Raw genomic sequence first — 21,068 nt, forward strand, 5'->3', positions numbered from 1 at the left:
ATGGACAAAGTGATTCCGAGGTTCCTCAAACCTAGAAAAGCTTTGTAACGTTTGCATATTTCATCCAAAATTTAACCAATCCCTTCTTGGAAGAAAGTGGACTATCCAGGTATTGGGTTTATTCATGCATCTTTTGGAAGCCTTTGGTTCAATTGCTGACACCATAGTTTGAAACTGAAAGGTTCCTCTTGGGCCTCAGGTTTTGCATGCTTCTTCCATGACTGACTCCACTTCAGAAGACTTGTAGAATTACTAGGAGGAGGAGCGTAGCTAGAAGACGTAGGTTATTAGGGGCAGATCTTTGAAAGTTTTACCTGGCTCCTGATTCCTATCACATTCCAATTCCTGATCTAGCATGACGCAAACAGCCTCTTACCACATGCTCCAGTGGCCATGCACTGGGCTTCTTCATACCCTCCCCATTTGACACTGTGAGCTTTAAATTGTTTCTGTAACAACTCACACAATGAATTGCAGGTGTCTACAGAGACATCAGATCCTCCTCTGAAAGCTGGAGTCACAGGTAGTTGTGAGCCACCAGAAGTGAGTATTAGGAACCTAATTTAGATCCTCTGCAGGGGTGGGGTGGGGTAAGTGCTCATAACCACTGAGCTATCTTTCCATCCCCAGTACTATTAATTTTAGATTTATGTATGTGAAAAACATACTTTTTAAAAACAAATTAAGATTATGAAAGAAAACTTTTGAGATTCAGTAAACAATTGCTAAGAGAAGTGTCACTGAGGTGGTGATGTTCTGCAAGGGTTCCCAGACACTCACTTGCATGCCCTTTAAAGCTCTTGGAACTTATTACAACATGCAGATCTAACAGCAGGCTAGTTGGTGTGGGTCTGTCTTCAGCTTCTCTAAATTCAATCAGTTTAAGAGAAACAGGAGTAGAGGTTTAGTGGCTTAGTCACAACAGGCCATTAGTCTCTGCATTCTCAGTTGTAATCCAGCCTCTGCCAACGTGACTGGGGAAAAAAAAAAAAACTCACACAAAAGCCTGAATGTTCAGAAAAATCTCTAAAATAGACTCCCTAGAGAAATACTCAGGGCACAGTTTACTTGTCTTTACTTAACATCAACACAGGCAGCATTCACCATCTGTCCTGTTTCATGTTGGCTTTTCTTTTATGCCTTTTTTTTTTGCTAAATCGTTCAGACCTAATATTTAAAAATGAACCATGTCACAATGCCAGCACCAGCCCAGCATTTAATTATCATTTTAAAAAATCCTTCTCCCAAGTGAATATTAAACCAAATCAAAGCTATGTTTTCATTTGCAAACTCATTGAAGAAAACGTGGTTGAGGTTGCCATGTGTGCACAAATTAATACTTGGAGAAAGCCGGCAAGAGTGATCTATGAGCATAAAAAAAGAAAGAAAGAAAGAAAGAAAGAAAGAAAGAAAGAAAGAAAGGGAAAAGAAGTCAGTTTGCAAGAAAACTGACTCCGATGTGAGGTTAAATATTCAATTTTCTACTAAAAATGGATCAATCGGCATGTGATACTTAATTCTTCTATTGTTTTGGCCAACAGTCAACATTTACTAAATAGTAGTAATGAGGAGGAGAAGGAGGAGGAGAAGGAGGAGGAGGAGGAGGAGGAGGAGGAGGAGGAGGAGGAGGAGGAGGAGGAGGAGAAAGAGGAGGAGAAAGAGGAGGAGAAAGAGGAGGAGGAGAAAGAGGAGGAGGAGAAAGAGGAGGATGAGGAGGAAGATGCTGCTGATGATGGTAGAAATGATAACAGGACTAAGAAAGCCCTTGTGTCAGGGTTCAGTTTATGCCTTTCCTGCCAAAGTTGGGTTTTTAAAGGGTGACATGAAACAACACACACAGGAAACCTTGACAAGTTTAAAGCATTGTTAAAATTGAAAAGGTGTCCATTAAATAAACAAAAAATAAAGAAAAACGTGGTTAGACCCAGTAAACTGTCTCTGAAGATCCTTCTAGGGGAAAACCATAATTAACTTCCTTCCCTCTTTCTACCTTTAAAATTCCCCAAACATCCTAGCTCCCCTGAATGAATCAAAGTCAACCAACCTTAACTGATTATGTTCTATACACAGCCACTGTGCTAAATACATACACATGCATTGGCTCATTTAATCCCCATGTTTTACACAATATTGCCAAATTCCTAATTTTACCCAGCATGTCTTGTTCCTTTAGCTTCCGCCATAACAATTAGCAAACCTTACTATGTATCAAGTACAATCTATAGCTCAAGCAGCATTCTACATTTAAAAATATATATATATATCAATCTCCCTTAATATCACAGACAGACGCTTTTGACTACAATTCACAAATGATGTCATGAGACTTACTAAGAGATGAGGTCACACAGTAACTATCAGCAGAGTTTGTTGGGCCTTGGACGAGGTAACTCCATTTAACCTGTTACCTTCAGTCACGTAGGACAGGTAGAGGGCGTGACTAACAAGTCTCCACCTCCAGAGATTTAAATATTAATGAATTATCAAAAGGCCAGGGGCGTAGCTAATTAAGTTATTCCCTCCCCTTTCTCCCTTCCCTATAAGATTGGTCTCCCCTGGCTTTTGGTGGGGGAAGCGCATACCACTTACGTCCATTCACCATGCCATGAACAATAAAAGCTTTGGAAAACCAGACTCCACGTGTCCATGGTCTCTCCGCCTGATTCCCAGCTTTTGGAACCCTGGAACCTTGCCGATGCAGCCGCCGGCCCGCCCACCGACAGCTGCATGAATGTGGGATCCTCCGCTGGCAGCCCGGTACCCTGATGCCGGACCGCCCTGGGACTCTGCCGCCGGACTCCCTCCCCCTCGCCCACAAGATTTCTTCCCCACAAGAGTTGATAGCAAATTAAAAAAACAAATATACAACATTTTCAATAATTTTTTTATACCCTTACTTTAGTCCTCAGGGTCTTGCTAAAAGTCTACAATGTCACACAAAATCACCATCCTGCAAATATAATTTAGGTTCTCCTCATATAGTCCTATCTCATGCTTTCCTCTCTATAAAGTCACTTTTCTGTTTACAGTCTCATGATTCTGCCTAGGGCTGAGGAAATGGCCCAATGGGTAAACGTGCTTGGTACATAGCCGCAGAGACATGAGTTCAAATCCCCAGAAGTACTTCAGTGCTGGCCAGGTAGTATCTATGTCTAGAATGCTTGCATTCCCATGGGTAGATGGGGGGTGGAGGTGAATCACCTGAAGTTTGTAGGTTGGCTAGCCTGGCATATGGAGCAGAAAAACAATAAAAAATGCCTTGTCTCAAACAAAGTGGAAGATGAGGACTAATAACTCAATTTGTTCTCTGACATCTACAACATGAGCATATCATGCCCTTATTCATACACACCAAAACACACAAACACACACACACACACACACACACACACACACACACACACACACCCTATTAGACCTTCCCCACAAACACTAGAGGTATTTCTACATTTTAAAATGTGCTACTTTGTCTTTTCAAGGGTCTAGAGATATTTAGTATCAATGAAAACTCTGTAAAATCCTCTTAGCACTCTCTAGTGCCCATGTTAGGTGGGATAGGATTGTGATTTAAAAGAGAAACACTGAGAATCAAGGCAGTGGTGGGTGACTGACTCCACCCTACAGAGCTAGTGAGCTAACTGTAATTATGTCAGGTCCAAACTCCCATCCCAATATTTTCTGCAAATCAGCTTATTCTCTTGCCCCCAGTATCTTAATAAAAATATGTTTCAGGAATATTACCCAAGTCTCAAACTTCTAGACCCAAGAGAGGCCTGTGCTCTTACATGCAGTTTTCTGTCTCTGGTCTGACTTGCAAATTACAGTGGGATCTTAATGCCAGAGCTATTTGGTTTTGGTTAAATAGATTTCATAGAGTGGGATATCACTGTTAAAATAAACTATGGAATTTCACCATACTATATACACATTCAGGCCAAATATAAATTTGGGTGTATATCTAGAAGTTTATAAACAGTTTATGATTAGATTATCATGGCAACATCAGATGAAATTTTGTGAGTGAGAAATTACAATTTGTTAGAATTATTTTAAGGAAATAATTCAGTAGAAGTAATGATCTATAGATATAGAATTTTGCCAACAAAAAGGCAAAATCTTGAAACAACACTTCACTAAGTAGCGAAAAATAATTATTAAAAAGATTTTAGTTTAGATGCATAGATTATTTTTAAAATATAACAAGAAATAATATTTGCTAACTGTGGTGATATGAATGAAAATGATCCACAAAGACTCACAGGGAGGGGTACTATTGGGAGATGTGGCTTTGTTCAAGTAGGTGTTAAAGGAACTGGGGTAGGCTTTGAGGTTTCAGAAGGCCAAGCCAGGCCCGGCTTTGCTCTCTCTTCCTGCTGCCTGCCAATCTACCTTTCAATTACCTCTCTAGTACCATGTCTGCCTGGATGCTACCAGCTCCCTGCCATGATGATAATGGACTAAACCTCTGAACTGTAAACCTGCCCCAATGAAATATTTTCCTTTATAAGAGTTGCTATGTTCATGGGATCTCTTCACAGCAATAAAACTCTAACTCAAGGGCCAACTGTTCATCAAACCTTTTGCCCTGAACCGGGCACAAAGCTAGGTTAGGAGACCCCAAGCTGCTATACATATATGCTGACGGCTGCTGGACAATTCATGTGAGCAAGAAGCTTTCAATTCTTATGTCACTGGCTTTGGGATTTCTCTGAATGCAAGGTTTCCTGAACTGCTACAGTAATGAAGCCACCTGAGAAAATATGTGAGAAATAAAGTTTTCAAAAGCATGTATATGTGAAAGGTGTAATCTTCAAACTTATGTAAAAACAATTTTTTTTTCTATAGGGACTGAATATCCTTCCTAATTTTTTTTTGAGACGTATACACTATTTGCATTAAAATAAACCCAGTGAGTCACCGTGTAAATCAGGTTTGTGGCTGCAAAACACTTCTATAATTTCTGCCTTGCAACCAGCAGAGATGAAAGAAGAGCATCTCATTTGAATACACAATTAGCCTAAATAGTAGGTGCTTAACAAGCATTTACTCATTAGTTCCCTCCACATGTCTTACCTGTAATTGTAGCACAATAAAACACTTTACTTGACATAGTCCCAGCGATTTCAAAAGCAGGAGAAGGAACATCAAGGACCACACCCACTCATATCTCCGAGACTCCAAAACTGTCATTTAGGTACACCACTACACTAATCCAATCTATAGAGTCAGAAAGAACTTCTCCAGAAGGGAAAATCAGGGATTGGACATGTTGCAAATGTAGTGCGTGTGTGTGTGTGTGTGTGTGTGTGTGTGTGTGTGTGTGAGAGAGAGAGAGAGAGAGAGAGAGAGAGAGAGAGAGAGAGAGAGACACTTTTCACTTTGTATTTTATTGTACATGGGTTTGAGTCACAGCAGCTGAGGGCTGGGTTATTATGGTAAGATGACAAGGTAACACATCACTATTCATTCCCAGGGCAAGCAGTAGAACAAGAATGCCCTCAGATGCTTTGTCTCCTGACCTCATACTCCAGGGATCAGATGCTAACAAGAAGAACATTTTGTCTTTAAACTCTCCCCTTTCTTATAATTAAAGTAGCAAGACAACAAAGTGATTTAGGTGATCATTTGCACACGCTTGCTAAGAGCAATCAGGTGCAAACGCCTGCCCTTTTCAGCAGCTCCACTGGTTACCTCAGCTCCAAAGCTCTTGGTAGTTCTTCTTTCCAGTAAGAAGTAGTCAGAAACTCTATTCTTGTTTACAAAAATCCAAAGAATTCATATGCTGGCTAATATCAATCATCAACTTCACAAGGCTTAAAATCGCCTAGAAGAAAAACCTCCAATGTGCCTCTGAGGGAACATTTAAAGTCTGGGTTAATTGGGGGTGGGACAGCCCCACCCTGAATAAGGACAGCACAGTGAATGATTCCAACACTTAATAAAAAGAAGAAAACAAGCTGGCACCAGCATTCATTGTTCTTTGGTTCATGACAACAGATGCAAGGTGACCAGCTGCCTCATATTCCGACTTCCATGACATCCCAGACACAGCAGACCCTGTCTCAGAACCATGAGCCAAAAAGAACTCCTCCTTCCTTAAGCTACTCTTGTTAGGTTTAAACATGGCAGTGTGGGAAATAACATGAGAAGTAACATTTTTTTTTTGACACAAGTCTGAAAACACCATAGCCACCAGTCATTTCCTGTAATTCTCTGTATCAAGGGTCGAAAGGGGGACCTTTCCCTTGAATACTCTAGTAAAGTAATAACTAAAGGACAGTGAGCTCTCTGATTTGCTAATTTCTCCCATGATGGAAAACATGACATACCCTGAAATCCGCTCTATCAGGGACAGAAAGGACACCAAGAAAGGAACAATACTGAATCCCCAAATCTAGAAGTTCATGTCTTTACTCTGGTGTCATAGGACAGACACAAAAGAGCTGAAATATGTGTTAACCAAATGTGAGTGCCTACCTCAAATAAGAATGGTTTGTCTAGCAAATCTAAGAGTTCAATTTGAGAAAGAAAGACAAAACTATTCAATAGATTGCCACCCCCCCCCCCCCCTCCCCCGTATTTCCTCTGACTCCTTGCATGTTTGAAAATCTACCTGTACTCTGGTTGGTGGTTTAGTCCCTGGGAGCTGGGGGGGGGGTCTGGTTGGTTGATATTGTTGTTCTTCCTATGGAGTTGCAAATCCCTTCAGCTCCTTCAGTTCTCCTTTCTCTAACTCCTCCATTGGGGTCCCCGTGCTCAGCACAATGGTTGACTGTAAGTATCTGCCTCTGTATTTGTCAGGCTCTGGCAGAGCCCCTCATGGCTCCAGCTGTAGCAGAGGGTGGCCTTGTCTGGCATCAATGGGACGAGAGGCCCTTGGTTCTGTGAAGGCTTGAGGCTCTAGTAGTGTAGGGGAATGCCAGGCTGATGCGGGTGGGTGGGAGGGGCACCCTAATAGAAGCAGGAGGAAGGGAGGTTGGATAGAGGGTTTCCAGAGGGGAAACCAGGAAAGGAGAGAATATTTGAAATGTAAATAAATAAAATATCTAATAAAAAATAGAAAAGAAAATCTACCAGTAGAAGCATGTGGTAGAAGCAAGAGGATAACTGACAAAGGTGTCTGATTTACCTCTCCTTCCTACAACAATACTTCTTGTCTCTTAGTCTCTTGTGAAGTAAAGAAGTAATTCTAAATCACTCCTTTCTGTTCATTTATGTATTAATTGATTTGTTCATGTTGAGCCTCTTCTAGATGTCAGGGACTGGACTGAGCAATGGGAACTGTAATGCTTGTATATCATGACACGTGCATTCTGCAAGGACCAACGTCAATGTATTTTGTTCACTGTATTTTACCATATGTGGGAACCGTTGCCTACATTGCAAGAAAGAGATTTTCATTGGCTTATGTTTAATGGATAGACAAACATATTAAACACTGGGAAAAGAAAGCAAAACCAAAGAAACCTGCTGTAAATATGTTTCCTTATGCATTGATTTTTAGAGCCCCATGAGTCATTCACTGCTAATCCCAACTTCAGAGGAAAGGGCTGTGCTCACTCAGTAAACTCTGCCATCCGCATTATTTTCACAGAGAATACAAGGTATGTAGTGAGGACAGAGAGGGGAGGAGCAGAGTGGAAATATGTTGACTCATATCCTCCAGCAAATGTGTTTATTCCAACTCTGACATCACTGCCAAATGTGCTGCAGAGCCAGCAAAACTTGGCTCTGAAAAACTGAGCTGAAAGTCACAAGCTTCATTTCCTACTGCCAGCCCCTTTAAGCCACTGGGCATGAAGTACTGGACAGAGTTAAGGATGAATTCTGCATCTGCTATGACAAAACTGTCACCTTTCCCAGACCGGGAGGTGAAGATACTTGTAGGCTTTCGCCTTCATATAACCATGGATAATCTCTCCCCTGCCATACTGATGGCTCCTTCATGCAAATGCAACCAACCCCAATCCCCAGATACCTTATTAACAGCAGAATCCCACTAATAAAGAACAATCATGGCTTTGTAATAAAGGCTGTCCTAGACTCCTCGTCATTACTGGAAGGTCCTCCCCCAAACCTTGCATGCTGGAGATCCTTTAAAATTGTATTTAAAATTGCTTGGGATGAGAACTGCAAAAAAGAAAAATGTTCAATAATAAAGTAAATTGGGTGCTGCTTGAGATGTTCCAAAACATGGATAGACGGATAGATTTCTGGATGTTTTCCCTAAAGTATAGAAGCTTAGTAATAAGCTGTAGAAGAAGATTGAACACTACTCTATACCTGTGTTTCTTCAAAAGGTTCTGGGAAGCCATCTGGAACCAGAAACAACATTGGAAAATGCTTAGTGATCTCAGCCAAATGGGGCATGGCTAAACCAGTACCATAAACATTTTTTTTGACCAGTCTCTCCCTAATGAAGTGAGTGATCAAACGCCATACTCTCCTGGGTCTCAAAGAGAGACCTTTCTGACACAGAGTGGCCCTGGGCAGTTTTCCCCATCATTATTTATTCCCCAGGCGTTACTGTTATTGAAGCCATACTTTCTGAGTACATTTCCAAGTTGATCTCGTCCACTCTCTAATTATCATATTGCCTTTGTGACACCCACTGGACTCACAGTGACCCGTTTTGTTCTTCTGCTTTTGCAGATACTGGTTCCAGTATTGCTGCTCCATCTCAACCCTCCTGGTTCATCAACACAAATCTTCCAAGTCAACACTTAACATCAGGACTCAGCCCAAGCACCCTAATGGTGCCCACCCTCTTCGTCCAACCTGCCCCCACCTGCGAAATGAGTCAGACGCTCCTTCTCTGTTCTCACCGTCTTCATCCTTACGACAATATTTACCACACACCTTGAGATTTTACTTTTTACTATATAATAAGTTCTTGCAGAGAAATTTCAGTATTTGACTCATTCTGATTGATCCCAAATGCCTGGAAAGATTAGGGCAGGGTCAGTAGACATTGTATCATGAGGTGAACAAAGAAAACTACTTTATTTGAGGTTTGTATATTTGTATGTATTTATAATTCTGTAGATAAATAGATAATGATAATAGATAGATGATAGATATAGATAGATGATTAGCTAGATGCATGATAGATAGGTAATTAGAGATAGATTTATAGATATCCTCTTCATAGTAACTGTACCATTTAAAAGGATACAATGAGTTTGTAATTTGGTGGATCATAAACATGTTTTCCCAAGTGAACGTGCAATACACTGGAAACAAGAGTTATATAGAGTATAATTAGATAAAACTGATGCAGAATATTGGGTGGTAGCTTGACCACCTGTTTCATGCAAGGGTGGCATCTGTTGTATAGCCTAAAGGTTCACAACACAAATGTCCATGTAGATATTTCCTTCTTTGACTTTATCTAATTAACAAATACAATCATTATTATTCAAGTACAATGTCAAGATATTTTCGTTTTTTTAATATGCAAACACCAAGGGTTAAAAACAAAAAGATAAAGCTGGTTTCCAAGAGTTAGGAAAATGACTCTTTGTGTTCGGCCTGCCTCATGGAATGTCCCATACTGGCAGAACTGATTTAGGAAGCTAGGGGTTTTTGTTGTTCCTGGATTTGGGGCTTGTTTTTCTTGTTTTATGGTGTTTATTTTGTTTGAGGCTGGAACTCACTATATTGCTAATGACTGGAATTTTAAAAAGGTATTTCTGTGTGTTCAATTATCAAGAATATAGGTGGTGAGGAATGAAGAGAGTTTGGTTTCTAGGCTATTGCTTCCAGTATTCAAAGTACAAATGTATTGTGTAAGTCACACACAAAATAGATTATGTCTTTTTTTTTTCCTGTGCTCCTTGTAACAAAAATACTAAGGTCTCAACATTTCATCTTGGCTTGGGAGACCTTCCTTGTGACTGCAGCTTGGTTTGTAACCTTAGTTCCAGCCAATTATTTAAACCCTTGAGTCCATATGCCTAGTTCACTTCACTCTTGACATTTTTGCTTCGTGCTATGAACATATTATTTCCTTATGGTTTTTCTCTTCCATCTTGCCCTTTACTGTGAAATCTCATGTTTTTTTTCTAGTTCAGATATTTTTATTTTTATAAATTTTTCCCTTCCTCACTTTCATACACCAAGAACTAACTGCTTTTCCTTCACACTCCCAGTATAGTCTATAAACCTCTATCACACAGTATTAATTATCATATAAAACACTTAGTACCAGGAATTGTTCAGAGTATGTGTGTGTGTGTGTTTGTGTGTGTGTGTGTATGTACATGCATGCTGAATAATGTTGAACACAGAGAAAATAGCTGAAGGATCGCATGGCATTTACAAGAAAACATTTTCAAATATTAGAAGCAATGTTTATTATTGATATTAGTCATGATGAAGTATGGTTATTTGTGGGGGATAGCGTCAATTCATTGTGCAACTACTGCATGCCAGATACAAGGGCAGATTGTATGTGCGTGTCTCCAATCTTCACTTTATAGATGAAAAAGGGTTGTCCCACTGAGCCTACTTTAATTCTCTAACACTACCACATAATGACCTTCTAGACAATGGCTGACAAACTTGTCCTTCACATGTGGGCTTCCGTTTGTTCCAGTCTATGCTGATTCTCCCACACACTCAATTTGGCCCATTGTTACTGTAGTCCAGATATTATGCTAGGCATTCAACCAATCCTGCTTTGTTATCCTCATCGTTTCCTTGTTGTACCTACAGCATCAGGTAGTGTCAACTCTGCATTTCTCCATACAGACGAGAAAGCTCAACTCACTCCACATCATAAACCCCGAATGGTCTATGATCCCAAATAGGTACAAGCTAAGCCAAGTACAGCAGAAACCCAAAGTGATCAACAGTAACTTGAGACCCAAAGCAGTTAGAATTGCGAGCAAGTGTGAAAATAGTTCAATTCACTGAATTAATGCGATGCTACATAGTTATTAAGAGAATCCCAAATGGTGTTTGTACGCTGTATTTTCTAGTATTTTAGCTTCCTAAGAAGGCTCTTTCTGACACCCTAGTGTCTCTCAAAGCAAACTTTGGATTTCTGCTGTGGCAGTCCTTCCTGGGCATTCATTCATTCAAACCTGCTTCCTTTCCTTTGCTAATAAGATCTCCATTTCATTGATTCCACAGTCAAACATCAGTCTACTATCTTTGTTTTCTTCATGGTCATGTTTTCCCCATCTATAGTATTTATACTATATATTAGACAATTGGATATCATTCCTAATGTTTTCTAATATTAGACATGCTAATGCATTATACTAAACTACACCTAAGCAATTAAGCATTTTCATATAGTTTTATGTCACTCCATATTCTCCGCATGCCTCTCAACTTTGCTTTTATAGCTTGGCTCATCCAATTATATAAACACTGTACATATGCAAAGCATGAAGGGTGTATTTCATTTCTGATGTTGGTTCAAATAATCTTTTAGAAATAGACAAGGCAGATAAATACTGTGTTTTACAGGTGAGTAACCCAAGACTAAGAAGCTAAGGCAATTGCCTACACCATGCATATGACTACAGCAGGACTGGGTTGTGGGTGAGCCTTCTGGCATCCATATTCTTTCTTTAAGGACTTGCTATCTTACAGACTTATGACATTTAGATTTCCTCTAAACTGAAACCTCAAATCCAAATATGAAATACGTAATGCAGATGATGAGACAGGTGTTTGGTCCTGGTGTCTTCTCTGCACCCAAGGGAAGATTTCTCCACATGGACATTTCTCTTCCACTCTTGGGATTTCCTATTGCTTGCTAAGGTTCTCTCCACTCACTGTCTAGAGACGTTTACCTAGGATGATGCTGTCTGTCATTAACTATGACATCTCACACAGCAAAATACTTTAAAGCACCAATTCTCAGCCTGTGGGTCATGACCCTCACAGTGGTGGCATATCAGATATCATAAAAGTAGAAAAATTAAAGTTATGAAGTAGCAACAAAAATACCTTTCTGGTTGGGGTCAGCTCAACATGAGGAACTGTATTCAAGGGTCACTGCATTAGAAAGGTTGAGAACCACTGGTTTAAGAAATCATATTGCTAATGACACAATTATCCTGTTGGAGTGAGGCTTGATTTTACTTAATGGAATATTATATTTCAAGTTATAGAAAACACATACACAGTTTTCTAATTAGAAAGAACTTTAAAGAGGAGTCTATACTGATCTATACTACATAAGAAGCATGTGAAAGAATGTGGAAAACCCTGTTGATTTTGGTACAAGGCACTACAGGTGACTGAGTGATAAGATGTCCCACGCCTTGCCTCACTCAATATTGCGTTAAAAAAAAAAAAAAAAGAACAAGTATAGAACATCCTGGTGATACACTAAAATCTAATGCTACTAGTCCTGTTTGTATGAGACGTTCATTCAAGATACACTTCTGGGATTATATCCGCTTATCAGTGAATAAATACCATGTGTGTTCTTTTGTGATTGGGTTACCTCACTCAGGATGATATTTTCTAATTCCATCCATTTACCTAAGGATTTCTTGAATTTATTACTTTTAATAGCTGAGTAATACTCCATTGTGTAAATGATAAGCGGATATTAGCCCCAAAGCGTGAAATAGCCAAGATTCAACTAACAGACCACATGAAGCTCATAAAGAAGGAAGAACAAGTGTGGATGACTAGGTCCTACTTAGAAGGAGTAACAAAATACCCAAGGGAGCAAATATGGAGACAAAGTGTGGGACAGAAACTGAAGGAGGGGCCATCTGGAGACCATTCCACCTGGGTATCCATCCCATGTGCAGTCACCAAAGATAGCCACTGATATGGATGTCAGGAAGTACAGGCTGACAGGAGCCTGATACAGCTGTCTCCTTAGAGGTCTGCCAGAGGCTGACATACCCAGAGGCAGATGCTCACAGCTAACTATTGATCTGATCAAGGGTTCCCAATGGAGAAGTTAAAGAGAAGACTGAAGGAGCTGAAAGGGGTGGTGGCCCCATGAGGAGAGCAACAATACCAACCAACCAGAGCTCCCTAGGGTCAAACCATCAGCCTGGGAGCACATAGGGAGGGACCCATGACTTCAGCTGTATATGTAGGGGAGGATGTCCTTGTGGGGCATAGGTGGGAGAGGAGATCTTTGGCCACATGATGGCTGAACACTGAGTGGGGGAGGGGGGATGAGGGTGGTGGGAGTGGGGGTAGGTGGGGGCACACCCTCATAGAAGCAGGAGGAGGGGGGATGGGATAAGGGGTTCCTGGGTGGTGGAGGGAATGGGGTAAGGGGATAAAATCTGAAATGTAAATATAATATCCAATAAAAAAGAAAAAAAGATACACTTCTGATTCGCTCAAGAGTTTCTTGGATGTGGTATCCATGCTTCTATGCTACAAATGTGCTGGCTACTGAGTGTGTGTGTGTGTGTGTGTGTGTGTGTGTGTGTGTGTGTGTGTGTGAATATATGTGCATGTGCATGGATGTATGTTATATGCATGTATTTGTGTATGTTATATATGTAGGTATGAATTCATATGCACATGAATGTTTATATGCATGTATGTGGATATCAGAGGTCGGTCTTGGGTGCCTTCCTCAATGGCTTTCCATCTTATGTTTTGAGACCTGCCCTGCCACTGAACCTGGAGCTCACTGATTCAGCTAAGCTGCCTGTGAGCTCAGGGTGTCTGCTTGACTCACTTTCTCACACGGGAATTACAAACATATGCAACTGTGCCTGGCTTTTTTTACAGGCTTGCCAGAGATCTGAACTTAGGTGTTCCCGCTTGTGCAGCAAGGACTTTAACAAGTGAGCCACCCCCAGAGTCCCTGACTGATGATTCTTGTTGCTTTTAATGAAGCCAACAGGGAAGAAAGAGAAGTCCTACTCTATGTGGATCAACTCTACATACAATAGCATCTGTAGAAAATAAATAATAGTTGATATTAGTGTCTATTTGCTAGGCACCAGACATTCTGCTAAGTGAAAAATGATTAAACATCATTTATCATCTCATCTAAGCCACAGAATCATGTAGCACCCTACTATTACTTTTCTATACATAGAACAATTTTAGCTTTTAGGTTAGAAAAGAAGCATATGAAGTCTGAAGTATCTTTTCCTTACAGTGAATGATGATCAAGAGATGCCAGTGCTACTTGGGTAGTAGTTTCATCTGATGGACAGATTTAAGCCCAATTCAAGTGTTATGTTACTACATTTTTTTTTTTTTTTTTAGCTTTCCAGTATAAATTTACGATGTAAATTGCCTTAAACTTTTACTTCCAAGTTCTTGAAGCATAATATTAATTTAGCATGAATTATTCTTTCAATTAGACATAGCGAACTTTTAAAAATTAAATAAAAAAAATCAAACTTGAAAAGTCTTAAACCAAAACTTGAAAGAATATATGGCTATTTTTACTCAGAAGACCTGGATTTGAATTCTTCAAACCTCTGGGGACTTGGGTTGCCCCACCTATAAAATTACCCTCCACAAATTCTAAGAAGGAGCAAATCAAAGTATCTATGTTAAATTTAAAATGTGGGGTGCTGTCCCATAATTAAGTGGCTATTGCTGCTTTCATGAACAAACCGGCACAGAGTGAAGTTACATAAGTGGGGAATCGGAGTACAGTGTAGAAATTCAATCAGGCAGCTGTCTTTGGACCAGCAAATTCCCTCCTGTGTTGCTCAACATCCACTCTCACTGAGCTGAGATGCCTTTGCAGAAAGAGAACAGTCCTCTAGCTAGCACAGAAGAAAAACACATTTATTCTCATTTCTTTCTCTCCTTCCTTTCTTCTCTTCCTCTCAATCTTCTTTCCCCTTTCTTCCCTCCCTGGTCTCTTTACAGATCCCTGCTACCTTACATCTTTAGCCAAATGAGATCTACGTTTAGTTTCCAGACCATGGCATTCCTTTTTTGAGCCTCGTTGTGCTGTCACTAACTTGCCAAAATTGGTATGATCCCTCCAGTGGACGATATGCATGTTCCTTACTCAGCAGCAAGGTAACCCTGGCCAAATGGGCTCTTAGTCCTTTTGCCAATCAGATTATTTCAGCAAGGCAACAAAACAGACCAAGCCTGAGCATCTATATTTTATATGACATAGCCAAATAAAGGACAGAAAGAGGAAACTCTCCACCCCCTCTTCTCTCTCCCTCTCTCCCTCTCCCCCTCTCATTCTCTCTCTCTCTCTCTCTCTCTCTCTCTCTCTCTCTCTCTCTCTCTCTCTCTGTGTCTATGTGGTTTGGGACCTTGGGTTAATAAAATGCTGAGTTACAAAGCCCAGAGTGTTCCTGAAAGCAAAGGCTACCAAATGAAATCCATTACACAGACCTTCCATAGGCAAAGTTACCACCAGTATTTTCTTCCTGCAGAATGTTTATGCTGCAGATTTTTCCTGGCCTTTCCCAGCCTATGCTCCTCAATAATGAAGTCAAGCCTAACAATGTATCATCCTTCACTGTCTGGTAATGTAATATGTATTAGCACCCATTTACTGGCCAGGGAAGCTCACTCTAAGGTGGTGAAAAAGTGCCCCCACCCCATTTATAGTTCAAAAGGTATGACAGTGGATTCTGTGATCAGAGGATTCTGTTCCTTCTGGTAAAACTCATTCATGAGTAAATTAAAACTGCAAATCATAGAAACAGAAATGAAAGACCCAGGAAGGCCTCTCTGAGGCATCGTTCTTCAACCTCAGCACATCACATAGCATTCCTACACATCCTGGGGCTGTCAGATGGGAAGAGAAGAGCTGAAGCCCCCAAACTGTAGCAACTGTGACTGGTGATCATCTCACTCATCATAATTCAGACACACATGAACTTCACTGAAGAAGGAGCTGCGCTGCTGGTAGGAAAACCCCTTGGCTGGAGGAACAGAAGGGGCTTTTGAAGTCAGCTGTGTGATGTGTAAACACACACCCACCGCTGCACCTTTGCCTACAGATCCCACAAAGTGCAAATCAGTGCAGATCCTAACTGAGCACTCTGAGTGGAAGCCTGCTTTTCTGTGTAGTTGATAGCTGCTGGTTTTGCTTACACTTTTATTCTCCTCATCACATCGCAATGATGATTATTTAGTAAATACATGTGAAAGGCCACAAACTCCATACACACTTCTTCTGGGGTGGAAATAACCTCCTCCTCGTGTTTCTAGCTGAATAATTTAGCTGCTGACACACCAAATCAAATGCAACCATGACAGGTATCCCATTAATAACTCTGAGGCTAAAAACAGACTACTGCCTACTTTATTCCCCCCTATCTCATTGCCTGGCCAGATTAAGGGTTGAGATTGGGGACTAATAGGATTCTTAAGAAAGTCTAGCCCCTCACCCAGTGTTATACTGTATCCAGCATTACAGGAACTCAGGTGGCTTTTCTGGAAATGATTATGATACCAGAAAGACGTAGTAAAAGTGTATTTTCTAGGTAGTGAAATGATATGGAACAAGAGAAAGAGGGAGAGATACAGTAAAAAGGTGTGTAATATGGTCTTGTGAGATGCCACACAGTCCATCCCTGGTCACAGGACTCATAAATCTTCAGAAGTCACCTCAATATTTATACTGGAAGATAGAGTACAGTAGAGTACAAATCCTACTGTGTGCAATAGAGTAAGAACTCTCACTGTGTGCAAAAGGGAATGGACCCAGACTTCCTTTGTCTACAATATGGACATAACTCTCTAAAGTATTACACTGCCGTGTTTTTTAGTAGTGGCCAAGCTCCAAACATGATTTCGCATAACAGATTCCCATTCTGTCTTTGGAGAAGACTGAAATGAAACAGCAGTATTTAGAACTGGATCCAAAGTAAAGAAAAGACAGAAGGGGTTTTAACAGCCAGATTCAGGTCTGGTTTAGGAGGTGGGGACTGACAGAGCTAAAGGAGGAGGCATGAAACCTGTTCTACTCCAAAGCTGCTCAAGCATGTCTGCTCAGAGAGACAGGGCTTCTGCCCATCTACCTATGGAGACTTCATGGGAAGTTGGCTCAGTCCCTAATTCTGCAGAGGGAATGCAGGCAGAAGAGAGAACCGCAAATGGGCTACACCCTGAGTGCTTAAATGGCAGGTGCAAGGGAACCGGAGTGGGAGCTGGTCAATGGGAGGAGCCAAATGACTGGGGAATATCTACATAGTTCCCTCCAACCCTACATTCCTGCATCAAGAAAGATACATCTTGGAAATGACAGTTCCTCCCAACACAGGATACTCAGATACAGGCAGGCACAAACCCTGCCTTAGTCACCTCAACACCCACCCTGGATTCTTATTTGGAAGAAAAAAATAAAAATAAAAAAGCCACAAGCTGGCATGAGTAGCCTGTGATCAGCAACTGAGCCAGCACATCCTTCCTACTGGGAATTAAGACCTTAATCTAAAGCGGCATTTCTAATACTGTATTGTTTCAGGTGTGTTTGGGGTGGGAGGGCTGTGCCACTGGGTTTCAGACACCAGGATTCTTCAGCATCTGGGGAAGGCAGCTGGAGGAGGGTATTCCCCAGTCCTGCATCTTCCCGCAGTCTCTTTAAAGTGCCTAGATACCAAACCAAGGCTCTGCATCCATTTTGCCAGCAGGAACCACTGAGTTTGGGAACTTTGGAAGCCAGGGGTTGGGGGTGGGGGATACCAAGGCTCAGATTTCGGCGCCAGAGTTCTCAGCCAGGAAAGCAGTTGAAAATCAACACCCATCTGCCTTCTTTTTCAGGCTCCATCCCTTCTCCCTTCCAGGACGCCACAAAGATCCTACTCATAGCGGCACTCCTACACACACACACACACACACACACACACACACACACACACACACACAGTGACACACACACGGACACACAAGCCCCTGCACACACCCTTGGGCTTAGAAGGTCTTTGATTAATAAGATAGCAAAGCCACAGAACGAAAAAGGCCCGTGCCACCTCTGTGCTTCCCGCCCTAAGTCTGCACAGAATAAAACCCCACACATTCCAAACACCACCGGAGAACACACCACCCGCCAGTAACCCCAGCACGTCCCGTACCTGATATGCAGACGATGAAATTGGCTTGAAGAAGAAAAAGCACCTCCCAGACTATTTCCATCCTCTGATTCTCATTCCAGGTGCATCACTCGACGGGAAAACAGGGGGAAAGGGGGGAGCCCGACACGGTACACACATACACACACGCACACACTCTCCAGAGAGCGCACACTCGCGCTCCCACCCGACAGCCGACCAGGGACAGTCACCCCCAAGATCAATAACGCAGTTTGAATTGTTTCGGCAAATCTCCCCTCGGGCTCTTCGGATGTGCTCCCCAGATGTGCTGACACATGTCCGATGCCTCGTTGCCTCGGAGGTCTCCCCGCTCTTGTGTCTCTGCTCCTCTCACCAGCGGCGGAAACGGCACTTGCGGCGACCGCGGCGGCGGCGGCGGCAGCCACCTGAAGCCAACAGCGCTGGGCTTTTCCTGCAAAACCGAGACCCCGATCCGCCGGGCGCCCCAAGAAGACATAGACAACAGCCCCCCGCTGGGCCGAGCTATGCAGTTCCTGGCTCTTGCTCTCTTTCCGTGTGCTAGCTGAGCCCAGGTAGTCCGCGACAAGTTGCCCTCGAAGTCCGCCCCCCTTCACCGGGGCATGGTCAAAGGGTGGCAGCTGTCTCTGATCAGGTCGGTTCTCCTGCTTCCGGAGGGTAAGGGGGGGGAGAGGAGCAGACACCGCACACAGAGAAAGAGAGAGAAGCGGAGATTATTGCCCGAAAACACAGGTCACCAGCTGCCTCCGTTGACCCTCCCTGCTCCCCAAGTCCTCGCGCCGCCTGCCGCCTCCAAGCTGGGTTCAGGCGATGCTTCCAGGATGCCGAGCCCAAGGCTAGGCTCCCGGGACTGGGGTGAGTCGGGAGCCTCACTGACTCCCCTCGTTGCACGCGCGCTTTCTGCTTTTCGGCTATTTTCCAGGGCTCCCCAGACCCCGCAGTTGCCTCGCTTCCATCGTCCGCAACTAGCACCGCCGCCGAGATTTTCCGCAATGCAACTGCAGGGGTCGTTATTTCCTCGCCTACGGATCCCGACGCCTTCCCACTTGGAGAGGAGGAGGGCAGGTGGGGGCGGGAGCATGAGGAGGAGGGGGAGGAGAAGGCACGGCCAGGTGAGCGTCCGTGCCGCCGCCCGGAGTCCCCACGTCAGCGGGGCGGCCAGGCACCCGGGGGCGGAGGCAAAGAGTCCGTCCCGGGTAGGGCGGTGAGGACAGAAGGAGCGGTAGCGGGGCGTCAGCACTTCATGCCGCTGCCTGGGCTGGGACCCTAGGCGCCTGCCTTGGAACTCCGCCCCGCCCGGCTGCCCCGCTTCCCCTCCGGGAGCTTGGAGTTTCTTTTTTCTTTAAAAAGAACTTCTCGGCTGCTCGTTCTCTACAGAAAAGCCGTGCGGGACTCATCTTGGAAGGACTGCGCTGTGCTCATTCCCTCTGCAGTGGAATTTGAAGGCTTTTTTTTTTTTTTCTTTCGTAATCCTTTCCCTGCCCTCTCCTTTTCGTCCCTCTCCTGCCTCCTCCTCCCTCTCCCCCCACCGATCCATCTGCTTGGATACCAGAGGAAGGCTACTTACCCCACAGTTCTCTTCGCAGGTTCCCTGATCAGGTGCAACTCTTGCCCGCAAGTCCCTCACCTCCCTCCTCTCGCAACGGACGCTCTAAGTCCGGGTACCAGCGGCCGCCAAGCGCGTCCCTATCAGACCAGCTACGTGAGGATCCGATACCATCGGAAACCCAGGCCTCCCGGGAAACGGGTTTCCCTTCTTGTTTTTCATTCACCGTTTTGCTTTAGAAAAGCTCTCAAACGCTTTGGTGGCTTTTAATGGACCCCGGGATACTCTTGGTCAGCGACACTCGGCAGCTTCCAGGGAAGGAGATTTCCCCAGCAAGCCCGTGCGCGCGCGCGCACTCTTGCCCAGCGCGCAGCTCTCTCCGGCCCTAGGGGAAGGAGGGGGCGGCGAGAGCACCACCCACCACCCAGGCGGAGCCGGAGCCGCCGGGTCCGCAGAAAGTCTAGCCCTGGAAAGGCGGCCTGGGAATGCAGTGAGGATGCAGGGTAAATGCTAGGAAATCCTGCGCTCTGGACTGTTCGCCTAAAAGGGCTGGGGTGAACAGGGAAGGACAAACTGCAGCAGATTTGTGTGCGTCTATCAAGGCAGGAGTCGCTGGCAAAAGCCCCAGACCTACCTCTTTTAAGGGAGCTGAAGAAGAGGAGGGCAGGGCACAGGGAATCCCTGGAAAGATCGGGGATTTCTGGAGGAGCTTGTCCGGATACCCAAGTGTGACGTTGGGAGGTTTTGCATAAGCGCGGATGGACACACACAACAAACACACGCACAACCCACGGGGCATATTTTTGTACTTTTAAATTGCAAATGCTTAGAAGCCGTTTCACTGTGAGCCTCGGTCTAATAAGCGTAAAAAGGGTGGATAAGTGGAAAGGAAGGAGGTGGGAAAGAACCATGTTTTTGATCTACATAGTAGATCCAGCGAACACAGTGAACGAAGCACCCAGACTGTGTGGCATCTAAGGGTGCGGCATGAGAGCCAAAGTAGTTACACCAGAGGGTTCCTCGGATTCTTGAATGGAGTCTAGGGAGTCTAGAGATTCTTTATACTGGGGAGTCGGGCGGCGTGAGGCTGGGACGGGGGGGGGGGGTGGCGGGGAACTGAGAGGAAGGAAAGCTGCTAGCTGACTGCAGGAACCAGAGTGCGGTTCTGCAGCCTCCGGGGATCCTAAAAAAGAACCGCTGGCAGACTTGCCTACTCTTTAAGAAGGAGGTGTGGCCGAGGGATTTTTTTTCCCCCTCTGAGACGACAGCCAAGGACTCCAGGTGGCCAACGCATTAAAAAATCGAGGCTCAGATGAAATAAATCCATGTTTTTTAGGTAGAGAACTTTGAGGCTCAGCAGGAAAGACATTGAGACTTGAGAACATTAAAAGAATCAGAGATGGTGAGAATTAGCCCATTTGGGAAACATATAGGGGAGTGTTTGTCTCCGTGCCTTGAAAGTAGACTACATGAAAGGGATTTTTGAGCGGAGAGAGAAGAAAGCAGTTTGCCAA

General features: G+C 43.6%; 1 protein-coding gene across 3 annotated transcripts in view; it reads right to left on the reverse strand.

The window, feature by feature from the left end:
- Ca10 (carbonic anhydrase 10) overlaps positions 1 to 20,265 on the reverse strand; it is a 500,017-nt gene extending 479,752 nt beyond the window's left edge. Inside the window, exons 1-2 of one of the 3 annotated variants that reach the window (XM_076936024.1) lie at positions 20,189 to 20,265; positions 18,012 to 18,655 (exon numbers count right to left, since the gene is read on the reverse strand). In XM_076936024.1, coding sequence (XP_076792139.1) covers positions 18,012 to 18,072 — 61 coding nt within the window. In that variant the 5' untranslated portion in view covers positions 18,073 to 18,655; positions 20,189 to 20,265. Of the gene's footprint in view, positions 1 to 18,011; positions 19,035 to 19,575; positions 19,922 to 20,188 lie in introns of those variants that run through there. The other 2 variants (XM_034507461.1, XM_034507462.2) reach the window with 2 other exon arrangements.
- Positions 20,266 to 21,068: the final 803 nt, after the last annotated feature.

This window comes from Arvicanthis niloticus, chromosome 6, assembly GCF_011762505.2.
Source record: "Arvicanthis niloticus isolate mArvNil1 chromosome 6, mArvNil1.pat.X, whole genome shotgun sequence".
Classification (NCBI taxonomy): Eukaryota; Metazoa; Chordata; class Mammalia; order Rodentia; family Muridae; genus Arvicanthis; species Arvicanthis niloticus.